Source organism: Larimichthys crocea, chromosome III (assembly GCF_000972845.2).
Source record: "Larimichthys crocea isolate SSNF chromosome III, L_crocea_2.0, whole genome shotgun sequence".
Taxonomy (NCBI): domain Eukaryota; kingdom Metazoa; phylum Chordata; class Actinopteri; family Sciaenidae; genus Larimichthys; species Larimichthys crocea.
In genome coordinates, this window is record NC_040013.1 from 29,589,134 (window position 1) to 29,602,882 (window position 13,749).

At 41.8% G+C, this 13,749-nt stretch overlaps 1 protein-coding gene across 4 annotated transcripts in view; it reads right to left on the bottom strand.

Annotated features, from left to right (window-relative positions):
• LOC104920348 (uncharacterized) overlaps window positions 1-13,749 on the bottom strand; it is a 34,939-nt gene that overhangs the window by 5,935 nt on the left and 15,255 nt on the right. For 2 of the 4 annotated variants that reach the window (XM_019276012.2, XM_019276008.2), the window contains exons 7-12: window positions 9,311-9,460; window positions 8,471-8,799; window positions 4,663-8,340; window positions 2,365-2,910; window positions 679-767; window positions 22-228 (exon numbers count right to left, since the gene is read on the bottom strand). In XM_019276012.2, coding sequence (XP_019131557.2) covers window positions 22-228; window positions 679-767; window positions 2,365-2,910; window positions 4,663-8,340; window positions 8,471-8,799; window positions 9,311-9,460 — 4,999 coding nt within the window. Of the gene's footprint in view, window positions 1-21; window positions 229-678; window positions 768-2,364; window positions 2,911-4,662; window positions 8,341-8,470; window positions 8,800-9,310; window positions 9,461-12,485; window positions 12,643-13,749 lie in introns of those variants that run through there. The other 2 variants (XM_027278146.1, XM_019276009.2) reach the window with 2 other exon arrangements.

The following is a 13,749-nucleotide window of genomic DNA, read 5'->3' on the forward strand; positions in this document are numbered from 1 at the left end:
ATATTAACATGTATGTCTGACCGTGTAAGTCGGCCTCATCAGGTGTGTCCATGTCATCAATATTGACATCTAGTTCATCACCAGTGTCTAAAGCTTCATCCTCAGTGTCCAGAGCATCTTCTGAGAGAAGAGACCCCTCGCTGCGGTCCAGTGACACATTCATTGGTGGAGCTACCAACTTTCTCCTTTGGTTGGATCCCCCTGACAGATCTGCAGAGGAGAGTGGATCTGGTCAAAGAGAGATTGTTTATTTTTTAGTTTGTAAATTTGGGTTGTAGATCCACTGTAGGTTCACTTCAGGTGACCACATTTTAAGAAGCCTTGGACTTAGAGTAAAGTATATTTAGGTTTAAAGTCAAATCTGGAATGAACTGACAAGTTTACATTACATTTCTATAGATTGTCATGTGAGCACAAGAGTATGTGGCAACAGAAGACAAAACTCAGAGCAGCAGACAGTTTTTATACTTAGGCATTAATCAATAGGATTCAGATGATTTAGCTTCCTAAATCATCCTGTTAGATAGCTAAAATATGCCTTAAACAAAGTCAAAACAGTTACTTAAACTGCAGCAAAGCATTAAATATCAATATCCATCCAACAACAAAAATAATCAGCACTTAAATATCCAAGTAACAAGAGAAATATAAGTTTAGTTTATCTTGCTGTTTATTTACCTTCTCTGTTATCCATCTCCTCAGCAGCTTCCTCACTGGAGGCTATTTTCATCATCATCCCTGCTGCACCTTCTCCCTGTTGGGAGTGCCTGCTCAGAGGCACAGAAATACAATAATGAGCCACAACATAAATTATCAGTGCTATCATCACTGCCAGCATAGGCACAACTACACATAGTATTGGGCCAAACAAGACAAAGACAACCATCTACAAAGAAAAACAATCTAATCTTTCCCATGACACTGAGCAAGAAATCTGTTCATTTGACTCCAAAGATTACAGTAGTGACAAAGCAAACGGAGAAAAAGCGACTCACTGCTTCATTCCCAGGCTGCACGTGTGGGCTGAGGAAACAATACTGAGCAGTGTTGCTACCTCCCCCCAACCAAAGCCCCTCTAACAGACTGATTAACATAAAGGCCTAACAATAGAGAGAAGCATAACAGAGAAAACCGTGCACATGAATACAGACACAAACACACACACACATATCCATCTCTTTCTCCGGACATGTAGCTTTCCCTCACTCTTCTTCTAGCATGACTGAACCACTCTTTCCAAGTCACATGACCACATAATTATGGAAAGGTCCCCCGTGTACGTACGCAATGACACACACAGTCAAAAAACAAAAACAAAAAAAAACAGGGGAGGGTCATGTATCCCAAAGGCCCAAAGGGGGGCAGTGTGGAAGAGGGTCATCAGAATTACAAAGTAGGGCAAAAAAGAAAAAAAAAGAAAAAGAAATTGCATACACACCCACGCACATAGCATTCTTGTACTCATGTTGGTTTCAAAACATAACTTTTAATTGAGAAAAAAGAGAATCTGTGATTTTATTTTTTCTTTTAATCCTGAGCACTAGTCCTCCATTTCCCATAATGCAACTCAATAACATAAAATGTTAGGCCTTCCTTGACTGCCAAATGTCTTTCAAACTCTATGCCTACATACTGGAGTGGATTGTTTTTGCATGGGAGCTGTGGATTTGATCCGCAAGCTATTCCACTAAAAGCTACATGAGGGAGGGATCTTTAATGGTCAGTATGGACAGGAGAAATGATTACAGAAAACATACAGATACAGCAAATCTATATGAGTGCATGTGAGTATTGTCGTAGGACGGAATTGAAAACATGTGAACGTATGTATCCATGACATATCCTTTATGATGGGGGTCTATATCAAGAAAGAACAGCAACACAGCAACATATTGCAATCTATTAATCAGAAATAGACCAATGTCTATTAATTTTTATGAGCTTACATATCCTGTAATATGATGCAACGACAAATGCTTTAGCAGAAAATACCAAATGTTGTAAAATATCTAAAGAATTGATCACAGTTTTAAAGTAATCTGTGCTGCCTCTTTGTGGCAAAATGTAGTAGTGCAGCTCTTAGGTTTTGAAAAACCTAAGCACGTCTGCTGTTAATCTCTCTTTCACTTTCACACATTTGTAATGGACAGAAAACCCCAATAATCATATTTCAGCTTTTAAGGAAGACCAATGAAAGAAAACCTCTCTCTGAAATTACATCAGCTCGCCAAGGCTGGCCTGAAAAGCGGATGGGCCTACCCGTACTACATGCAGTATTATTAGATTCCAAAGAGCACTAAGAATTAAAGTTTGACAAAGTGCTGAACCTGTTGAACTTACTGAGGGGCTAAATCGAAAGCTCACCTTTCCAGGAGAAAGTGGACATATTCCTCTGGCACATACCGTGCATGATCTTCCCTCTCAGGGTGGACATCTGATCGGTAGAGTGGCTGTTCATCAAACTGGTAATGAGCATGGCTGGACTCATATTCACTCTGGCCATCGGCTTGATACTGAGAGCATTGGAGTTCAGAAGTGCACATGGAGTCAGAGTCATCTCCATACTGGCTTTCAGCTATATGTTGAAACTTGGAACCTGGATCATTCAAGCTGAGCTCGGCATTAACTCCAGCCTCATAATAGCTCTCAGCCTGGTCAGATCCATATTGTATAGCTGTGGCATCAGTTGTAAACTCAGCATAGACATCTGTGGTGTTTAGCTGGTCGTTGGATTTAACATCTACGCAGGCTGAATGGGCGCTCTGGTTTTCAGTTCTTTGGTCGATGTGGTGGTAGTTGTAGCCATATTGGGTTTGACCCTGAGTTACATTCTGACTTTCCATCCACTGGTATGCAGCATTCTCGCTGGTTGGTTGGGAGGAAAATTGCGATGTCACGTCTTGGTGTCTTCTTCAAGGGGAATAAGGGAAGGAGCAGAGAGGAGACATTCAGAAATAATTAATATTGACTGCATGCAGTGAACCTCAGCCATCTATGTCTAAGTATTTTTTAAATGTGTAAAATTTGGGGGCTCAAACTATATATCAGACACATTTAAACTGCCCAGTATACATTAGGACAATTTAGTGACTTGCAAGAACAGTTAAACTAAGAAACTTCTGTTTTTTAGCTGTTCAATAGACTGATGAGTTTAAATATCTAAATTACATATTAAAGGTATCCTGTGGAGTTTTTGACCACTATTAGCACTATAGAGCAATGTTTCATTTGCTCTTGTAAAATCACTTGCACATGAACATGCAAGTGTTGGTATACACTCCTGCCATTATGCTACTGATCAACAGGTGGTGGTAATGTACCAGGAAATAAAGCACTGCTCCGGCAAAAGCAGGGAAGAGGAGGACTGCTTGCAAGGAAAATATGGACGGAAACAATGCAGGGTTCAAACATGAATAACAAATCTTCTTTGCAAATGTTTTCTGAGGAGGGAAATGGACTTGTCACGTTTGTCAGGCAGGTCAAAGACACACACAATGTATTTTGGTGAGTAACACTAAATGTAAACTGTCCACAGGGTACAATGTGTCAATTCACAAAAAAACTAAATGAAATAAGACTTCTCAACAATAAATGCCATTCATTCATATAAAACCATACCTTGTACTATGTGCCTGCAATAATAAAGAGAGTCTGCTTCACATAAAATAAAAATTACACAAAAACAAAGAAGACAGCCGTAAATTATATCATGTACGCTAATGGAAGTTGAAGCTGCATGGACAAACTTCTATTGTCTGATACATTGGGTATTACCTATGCACACACTCACACACAGGTTTGGATGCATACACTTACACCCACACCTTGTAAGAGCGCTAGGGGAGCTGTTTCCATTAGCTGTGAGTGGGGCTCCAGCTGTAATGAGGCAGGTAATGCATATTTAATGAGGCGTAAACAGATTTATAAACACACACACAGAGCTGCAGATCAAAGCTTGCTGCCGAACACACCCACAAACACATGCACTGTTTGTTTCTTACTCACACTCACACACACACACACATATAATTTACGTCACTCCGCTAATATTCATTCTCGCACCGTCAGTCCCAGTCTGTCACTCACCCATACAACACACACACACACGCACAACCGCATACACAGATCATCAGACTCAATTCCTCAGGAGGGCCTTCAAGCTCGATTTCAACAGTCTGTTCAGAGATGCTAATATTCCTCTGATGTACAGACTCCATTGAGAAAGCTGCAAAGACTCAAAACCCAGCAGATAGTTAAGACAGAGAGAGGGGAGGGGTGGTTGGCATGTGTGTGGGTGTATGTGCAGGACAGGCAAATGTGTGCACAGGCATTCACTCCCTGTTAGCAGCTTGAGAATAAAAAGTCTGTCATGCATAAAATCCATAATAATTGAAAGATACTTCTGGGGTGGAGCAGAAATATCAGAGACAGATTACTAAAATCACACCAAAACTATCTGCATGGTGAGATATACACTACATGTACATGGGAAAATGTTGTAATTTAGGCTAACCAACCATTTAAGATGATAATAGAACTTTATTATCATCTTTTTATGCAAAAATAATTACTTTGCATGTGGTGGCATACCTGTAAATGTGACAGAAGTAGAACAATACAGTGGATAAGACATAACCATATGATGTGAGGTGCATTGCCTACCTTAAAACAGGTGAATAGGTATCTTGAGAAGCTTCTCCAATCTGTTGTTCAGTGGACCATTTACCATGATCAACAGTCCTTACAGGTCGTTCGTCATAGAAATCCTCTGTATTCTGTCGGATTCTGTCCCTCTTTGGCTCAAATATTTGAAAATCTGTTTGTTGAAATGAAGAACCTCCAATCATCTCATCAGAAAAACTTAGCAGATCAGAAGATCCTGGCTGGTGTCTTTCTTCCCTCTGACTTTGCACTTCTGAAGTCCATTTCGTCATGGTAGTGTGCTCTGTATCAGTTTCCGCTTCCTGCTCTTCCTCATCATTCTCCTCTTCCATTAAATCTCCAGAAAATGGTAATCCAAGTCCTCTGTCACTAGAAATACCAGATTCACTTAATGGAGTACCAATCAAGGAGCTGGTGTGAGAGACTGAACTGTTGGTAAGAACAGGGGATTGTACATCTGATGTGGTTTGAGGTGTGTCTTGTCTCGCTAACTGACCCCTCCAGACCTTCAAGTCAGCCAAAGAAGAAGGACATGATGGAGGTGCTGAGGGTGACTGCCCACCCTCATCTGAATCCTCCATTGAGATCTGTGAATGAACATAAACCTCCTCTCTGGTTTTCAGGAAGTGATCTGATGGATATCTTAATGATGGCGACACACTTCTGGTCACAATGCTTGATTTATCGTCGTAGTGTCCTTCTTCAACCCATGCTTGACTGCAACCTGTTGGTCTTGAATCTGACTGACTTTTTGATTGGCTGGTAGTGAACATTTCTGGCGCCATGTAATGCTCAGTGGCATTATCAAGACTTGTATCTGCACTAAGTGCACCATCAGTACTTCCGATCATTTGGTTTTGCCCTCTTTGTTCAGTGTTCTCCTGGTGCTCTCGATGTGCAGCTTGGGCCTGGGTTTGCAGTATTGTGGCAGCATATGAAAGCATGCTAAATGTCTCCATAGACTTTTTTGTTCCTTTTGATTGCCTATTACCTTGTTTAGGCCTATCGTGCCACTCTCTCTCAGCTTCTTTTACTGTGCCAGATACAATTATGTATTCCATTTCTAGACCTGACGATGAATCTCCATCAGAGTTGGACCTGAGTTCGTCTCGACTACATGGTTGAAGGCTGTCGGGGCTATACTTTAGTGTGTCTCTCCCCCCTGCAGAACTAGTGTCAAGAGACATAGTTTCTGTTGTTTTACCCTCCAGGCTTCCAATGCTGTCATTGTTAGGATCACCTTGGCTTTCAGTAGCAGGTCTATCTTCACTGTGTGCCACTGTGATTGACAGATCATGTGATGATGACATTGATTCAGAGCCATCATGTTTCTCAGAAACAAGATTGCCCCAGTTAAGAAGGCTTGGAGATAATGGTTGGTCAGTCTGTATTTGACACTCGACATCTTCTCTTAGACTTGAACGATGATTGGCTGAAGGGTCCTGAGTGACAGTGGAGTAGTCCACCAGAACGAATGGGGAATGATCACCGGGTTGCTCTAGCCAGTCAGCTTCCTCTGATCCTCCTCCACTTTTGTTGTCGTACTTACTTTCGACTGAACTTCCCCCACTCCCAGTCATACGATCTAACTCACTAGTTCCCTTAAATAGGAACACTTGGTTGGCTGGCTGTTCCTTGTCTGAAAAGACTGCTGAGTATTCAATCTTTCCAAGAGGATCATCCTGGTATTGATCGTGCTGAACAGGATTTTTCACAGCTACAAAAGGGCTAGACTGTTCCTCAAGCTGTATCATGTCTACTACAGGACTAGAATAGGTCTCAGGGGAGGATGTCCGACTCCAAGTGTCAGCTCCTACATTGTCATATTCTGAAGTGGACGTAACCATGCCAGGGACAGGTAGGTCCCACATGTCAGTATCATGGTAGGAGGAAGTCCCAGCTTCTGAATGTTCAGATGCCAAGTTCTGCAAGACAGACTGTTGATTCTGAACACCCTCGATGTCAATGTCGCCTGTTTCTTCATCCTGTGTTTTACTTTCAGCTACTTCTATGACTATTTTCACATTGTGTTCAGTACCTCTCCACCCCACTTCTTCAATATCCTGACTGAGCACTTCATATATACCTCTGTCCTCCTCTAAAACTCTGTCTTCTTCCACTTTTTTGCTTGCATGTGTCTCGGGAGAATCACTGGCATCCAATGATCCCATGTGACTGAGGTCCTTTCCATTGTCAGGTCCTTCAGGGCTCGTTATTGTGGAAGAGCTGTCTTCCTGTATGGTGGTGTTCCACATCACCATTCCACCATCAGAAAATCCTGGTGGACTTTCCACGGATGTGCCAGCCCTAACATTGGGGTTCACCCCACAGAAAGAGCCAGAGGTTTCAGACAAGTTGTCAGGGGTCGTGAGAGGTGATAGACTGTCATCTCGGATTGTCATATTCCACATATCGAGTGATTCAGGGTAAGATGTGGTGGTCCCACTATCCGATTTGAGAAATCCCTTCTGAGCTGAGTACGTCCAAAAGTCTAGGAGCTCCTTCTGTCTGTCTCCTTTTTTGCCTTGTGCTCCTTCATCCTCTTCTTTAGACGTGTCTGGCGTTAAAGTGTTAAGGATTGCTTTCTTCCTTGAGAGCGAGGAAGTTTTTTCTTTAACTCCAATGATACCAGCTCTGCATTTTCCAGTTACTTCCTCTTCTGGTGGTGTCAATTGCAGATAAGCCATTGTGACAGGGTTCCATTGATCCTTAAGTACATAGTCTGGGTTCCAGTTGTCGTATGATTCAGTCTGCTCAGTGATCAGACTAAGCTGAGGTTCAAGGCTCTTTCCCCTTTGGTTCTCTGACTGTATGAACTCTTCTCTGCTTTCTCGTTCTGTCGTTTCACTGTCGAAACGACAGTCAGTTTCTGTCGAAACTGACTCTTTCACTGTAACTTCCTCCATAATATTATGTGGACTGCTGGATTCCTTGGTCCTACTCCAGGCATTATTATCACTAGAGGACAATGCTCCCATTGTGTCAAATCCAAGTTCATCCCAAGTCTCTGATAACGATGATGACACACTATCCTTGTGCTGCAGGCCACTGATCCTTTCAACTACATCTTCTGGAAAGAACCTGACTCCGCAGCTACTTGGTGGGCGGCTACCTACCACACTGTTGACTGGGGTTGGAGGAACCACAGTGTCATTCTGGTGGATTTGACCATGATGGTCAATTGAAGAATTTCTACTTTCACACCCACCCAATGAATTGGGTGCAGAGAAATCCAGCAAGCTCAGTTCGTCAAGTTCTGAAAAACTGGAGCTCTCTGCTCTTTTTCCTCTTTCATCTCCTCTTACTCCAGAGTTGGCCACTTCCCCTCCTGTTGGCATAGAGTGGTCGCTGCTGTGTAGTGGGTCAAAACTAAACAGGTCAAAGTTGTCACTTTTATTTCTGCTAGAGCGGTTCTTTTTCCTCTCAGGTGGGACAGGAGGGGAGAGAGATAATAACCCCAGGGGTGAGGGGTTTCTCAGGAAGAGTCCTCCTGGTCCTGCTGCTTGCCCTCCTCCTGCTATAACCTCACCGACTGGACTATCATCACTGAGAAACACTGAACTCTCCTTGGAGGAGCGGCTGCTGCGGATGGTGGTCATACCACTGTCAGGGCTCACAAGCTCTCCACCACCACCAACTCCAACACCTCCTGTGTCCTCTTCACCATCTGCCATCACCCTATATACAGGGATAAAACAACACTGTCAGTGAATTGTGTCAATGTTTCAAGACTGCAAATAATAATATTCAATCTAGTATTTAGGATTTTGATGACTTTCACTGAAACCAAATTGGAACATTTAATTACCTTGCTATTGTCACTACATCTCCACTGCCTCCCTCGGCTCTCTCTATGTCAGAACCGTCCATATCATTGATACCAGATGATCCCTGGGAAAACTCCACACTGCCTGCCACTCCCTCCGTGGAAGAGGTCCTACTGCTGGGGTGGCAGGCTAATACAGAGCTCCGTCTGTAAACAAAGTCTTTGAGGAGGCCCTGTATTTCTTCTACCAGCAGAGGAGTACCAGAAGATAAGGAGGTATTTAAAGGGATGTTGTATAGCTGGAGATTCTCCCTGGCCTCCAGTTCACCAGAAAGAGACCAGGTGGAAGACTCTTCTAACTCACAGCAGATCTGAAATGAAAGCCACTTTGAGAAGATTGATAACACATGAGTGTTTTGTCTGCTCAATATATGAGGATATAGCTAGCAGCTGGTTAGTTTAGCTTAGCACATAGTTGGGGAAACAGTTAACATGTCACAACATAAACAAATCTGCCTTCCTGTACTTTTAAAGCTTACTAATTAAAAAACAAAATACATTCTTTATAATTAACATGGCGTCTTTTGCTTCTTTAATTTCTACACGAACTGAAGAGTTCTTATCAAACTATCCTAACTTAAAATAAGTGTGTTTCCAAAATGTTTTAAAAATATTCCTTTTACATTATTGGTTTGGAAACAGCAAAGAACAACCTGTGTTGTTACTGAACATCCTCACTACAGCAACCTTCCCATAGGACACTTTACCCACACCAACAGCCCACAACTCTCAAAAGAAAAATATCTAGGGTCATTTCAATGCCCCTCTTCAGTTAACAGCGATTGGTGGTGGTGTCTATTAGAAGTGCCTGTTTTTATTTACCTGGTTTAGCATATCTGTGTTGTTTGAGTATACAGCCACCTGGTGGCGGGGATGATGAAGTGTATCATTAATGGACAAGAGTACCACCACACCATCATAGCCATGGTGATCACTGAACAATTTCAGCCCATCCACATAACTATGCCAGTCCTGGAGAAGAGAGAGATATAAAAAAGAAACAATTAGAGGGAACGAATCGGGATCAGATATTTGTAACACAAACTGCTTGACAGATGCTCACATTTCCCAACTTTTTTGAAATTATATTATTAATGAACTGAGAAATGCAATCATTACATTTCATCGTAATAGTCTCAAAAATGATTAATAAACATTTCCACAAACATTTTGGTTACAGCTGTATGGAAAACTTTGTTAGACCCCTGCTTTTTATTGCGCATATGATTTAATTTTTTTTTTTTGTAAAACTGAAGTGGTTTAAAGTAAGCCTTCATCTGTAGCAATGAGAGACGAAGCTGTCAAAGCGCACAGAGGGGTAGAGAGACACTTTGTGATTTATTGTTTGGAAATTAACTGTTTGCTCTTAAAACAGCTACCATGAACAGATTATGGTAATTCAATGACAGGCACAATGATTGATGGATGGAAAGTTGCATTAATTAATTGTTTTGTTTGTCAAGGGAACTTGCTTTTTCTTTCTTTCTGAAATGATTAACAACAATGTTATGGAAACCATAATTTGCAACGCAGGGTTACACATAAAGAGTGCAAAGTGATACTTTTGAAAACATATTTGCTTGATTAATCTAGCTTTGTTGTACAACTGTTTGTTTTGTGAACTTCTCAAAATTGTCGTTGTGCTTATTTAAGTGGAACTTTTAAACAAAAGAGAATATGTAGTTTTAGTAAAGCTAACAGAAGAACTCTGAGTTTGACATTCATGTGTGTGTGTGTGTGTGTCTTCAAAACATGCCTCTAAAAACATGTTGCCTGACTTGTTTCACATGGTTTCTGACAGACTTTGAGTGTGTTTGCATTTTTTAAATTTTTTTCCTGTGTGCTGTGTCTTACAGTGTGTGTGGTCCATCTCTTTGCTCGAGCCTGTGTGTGTGTGTGTGAGTGTATTTGTATGGGTCCACTGAAAGTGATTGATGAACGCTGCAGGCGCTGTATCTGCCCAGGCTGTGTCAATATTAACCTGTGAGGATGAGGGGGCTACAGTACTCCTCCCCCTGATCCTCCCTCCATCCCATCTTTCTCTCTCTCCACAATATGGCTGCTGTCAGACTCAGGCCCATCAATCCTCACACACACACACAACTGTCATTGTACTGACACAGCCATTTCTCAACACTGATATCCTGATGAGTGCAATGAAGCCTCCCAAGATTCGTTAAAACACACATATTCACTCACATAAGTACAAACACACAAGTAAAAGGCACATGGAACAGTAACACATGCAGACACACACATAAATTCGCCCGCAGTCGTCAACTGTAATCTCAACGTATGAACAAACATGTACCAGTATGTACACATATGAGCTCTGGTAAAGCAATAAAGTCTTCATGATTTACAGTACAATATACAAAGAAATGCTCAAATGATGCTGATGCTCTAAAGCTACTACCCAAATGCTTGCATATGCACACTAAACTCCACACACACTCACTCACACACACACTCACACACACAGGCAGGGAAATATAGTCAGAAAACGAGCAGAGTGCAAATCTCCGAGATAACACGCAGGGCGACAGTCTGTCTGCCATTTGGCTCTTAACTGAGTAAATTACTACTCATATTGCCGCCCCTCCTCTTCCTCCCTCTTTCTGCCACCCCCAGATACACAGATTGCCTTTTCTTATAAATTACCAACATATTAGCTATAAAAATCCACTTGCTAACTGTCTCCAAGAACCTTAGCATCCGGACTTAGAAACCTGTTTCTCATTTGTTGAGCTTTTGGTAAGTGAGATATCAAAAATAAAGGATTTCCCTTTAAAATCTTCAGAATTACTTTTTATGAACTTTCATTTTTATTGAAGTTACTGGAAACAATAGTAGTAGATATTTTGAATATTAACTGTTTTTGCAATGAAAGTACTTTATCACGTGTGTTGTTGAGAAATGATGAAAAAGTAAGTAGTCATCAAAAGTGATGTTTAACTGATGTGCGAGTTTGTTTTATCTGCATTTAACCACTATTTATACTCAAAAAGAAAAACTCTGACATAAAAGCAATCTTTTTTTTCCCCCAACATAAAAACAAAAGACAACAAAATGAAATAAATATTCAAACAAAGAAAACGTGCAACACAAAACAAAAATAGTAATACAAGTATGGAGAAAGAAACACCTAAAACACAATAAACACTCCAACTTTTACACCCATGGCTAAAGGAAAAATAATCTGTTTACTTGTGTTGGTGATAGTGTCATCATAAACTGTCTGACCTGGTTTTGTTTGGGAAGTTTTTATGGGTTTTAATTAAGGAACCTGAGAGATGGTGACATTCTTGTAACTCTCTCTCTCTCAGAAATGATTTCTGATCCTGTTGATTGCCAGGACACTTCACTGCAGTGTACGACAACTTTTCACTGACCATAAAAGAATAATCAAAACTTTGTCTAATTACAGTTGCTGCCGAAAATCAAAAGCAGGCTTAACCCATGTTCATTGTCTCATTATGAAGATCATTTGAGCATCAAAGGGGAAATTATTCTACCTTTTATCTTAAAAAATAAACTTTGTGTGTTACATCTCTTGTTTTTTTTTTCTAATAGCATCCTCGTCCCTCCTTTATCTAATTTTCCCCTCCCTCACCTGTGTCTCTCTCTGTTTCCCTGTCACACTTTACATCTTCATCTCTTGCTCTTGCAGCTTCATCTTTCTCCCACACTAGGCCGCAATACACTCACACACACACACACACACATAGGCTACACATACACATACACACACCCTCCCTCTCTCTTTGGTTGTCTTTGCTCCACAGGTAGCAAGTCTTTAGCGGCTGCTTGCAGTTCTCCCAACCTGCCATCATTATGCACAATAGCCTTAGGTACAAAACTCAGGCCTCATAACTCACGCCCCGCGCGCGTAAATTCCCGTGCAAACACAGTCAAAGCAAAAACACATTTCCTGCTGTCGCAAACATCTCCGGCAAAGAATTAATCAAGCGTTCATCCATTTAGGCTCTTTGCATACCCTTTCCGTCAGAACACAGAACGCTAAGAGAGTTGCGAGTTCTTCTCAGGCGATCGTTTCGCCACCCTGATGAATCCATCAAGCGAGGTTTGATTTATACATCTGTCTGTGATCACAGCGGTACAGCTACAGCAAATGGGGTGGCAAGGAGCGAGCTGACACCACCCTGCTCAAACACACACACACACACACACACACACAAACACACACACACACACGTGCAACATATACCACTCACCACACACACACGCACACACACGCACGCACAGCCAAACTCACACATGCATGTGCTCACAAACCCGCAAACAGCATACACAAGAGTATTGCTGCTTATGAAGTTTTTGGAGAGACAGAGGGGAAAAGGGAGGGGGGGTTAAAAGTTTGCAGAGAAAGAAGCCCAAATGTCTTTCTGTCTGTCTTTCTCATATGGGCCTTCTCCGCATGCTTCATTCACTCAGCTCTAAGTGCAGGGATTTGGGGGCCAAGATGCAAGCGCTGAGTCTATAAATGTTTTGTTTTGTTTATTTGTTTGCCCTCAAAGCCCAAGGAAGCCACAGGGGGAGAATGAAAATGGGGGAAGAGAGAATGAGTGTTTCAGAAGAGATGATGATGAAGAAGAAACATCAGTGTAAGTAACTTGAGATACAGTGTGCAGACGATCTTGTGCGGCAGTTAAACCTGTTTATACAAACGGCATATTTTTTGTGGTTGAAACGGTTCATATAATGTGCGCTACAGCCAAACCAATTTCCAGCAAAAATATTTTCACAGAGGAGATAAAAGTGATGTATTTCTGTATAATGCCGAATGTATTCCCAGAGCTACAGCAAAAACAACATTAAACTGAATAAGGAAACGTGCTTTAGTGTCCTGATGGCACAGATAAATCTCTTCTTTCTGTAAATAGGATGTTTTGTTTATGCATGTAGATTCAGAATCAGAAGATTTCAATCCCCCCCTCCCCTGAAACTGAAGGAGTAGCAGTATGTACTATAAATATCAAGAGGAACCAGGAAGTCAGAGGGGACAATAAAGATTGGAGGGATGGAGGGGCGGGGCACCCTGCCTGACTTCCTGGTCTTCAATCTTAGTCCCTGGGAGGCCCACCCTGCACCTGCTGTCTCATAGTGCCTCTCATCAGAAAGGCATTTACCGAGTGCCGTGGCTGCGGGCCCCTTCATTAGCAAGCATAATTATTTGTGCAAGTGGCGTAGGGCAAAACTGGCCCCGCATAAACAAACAGAAGGGCCGGAGGACTGTGAAC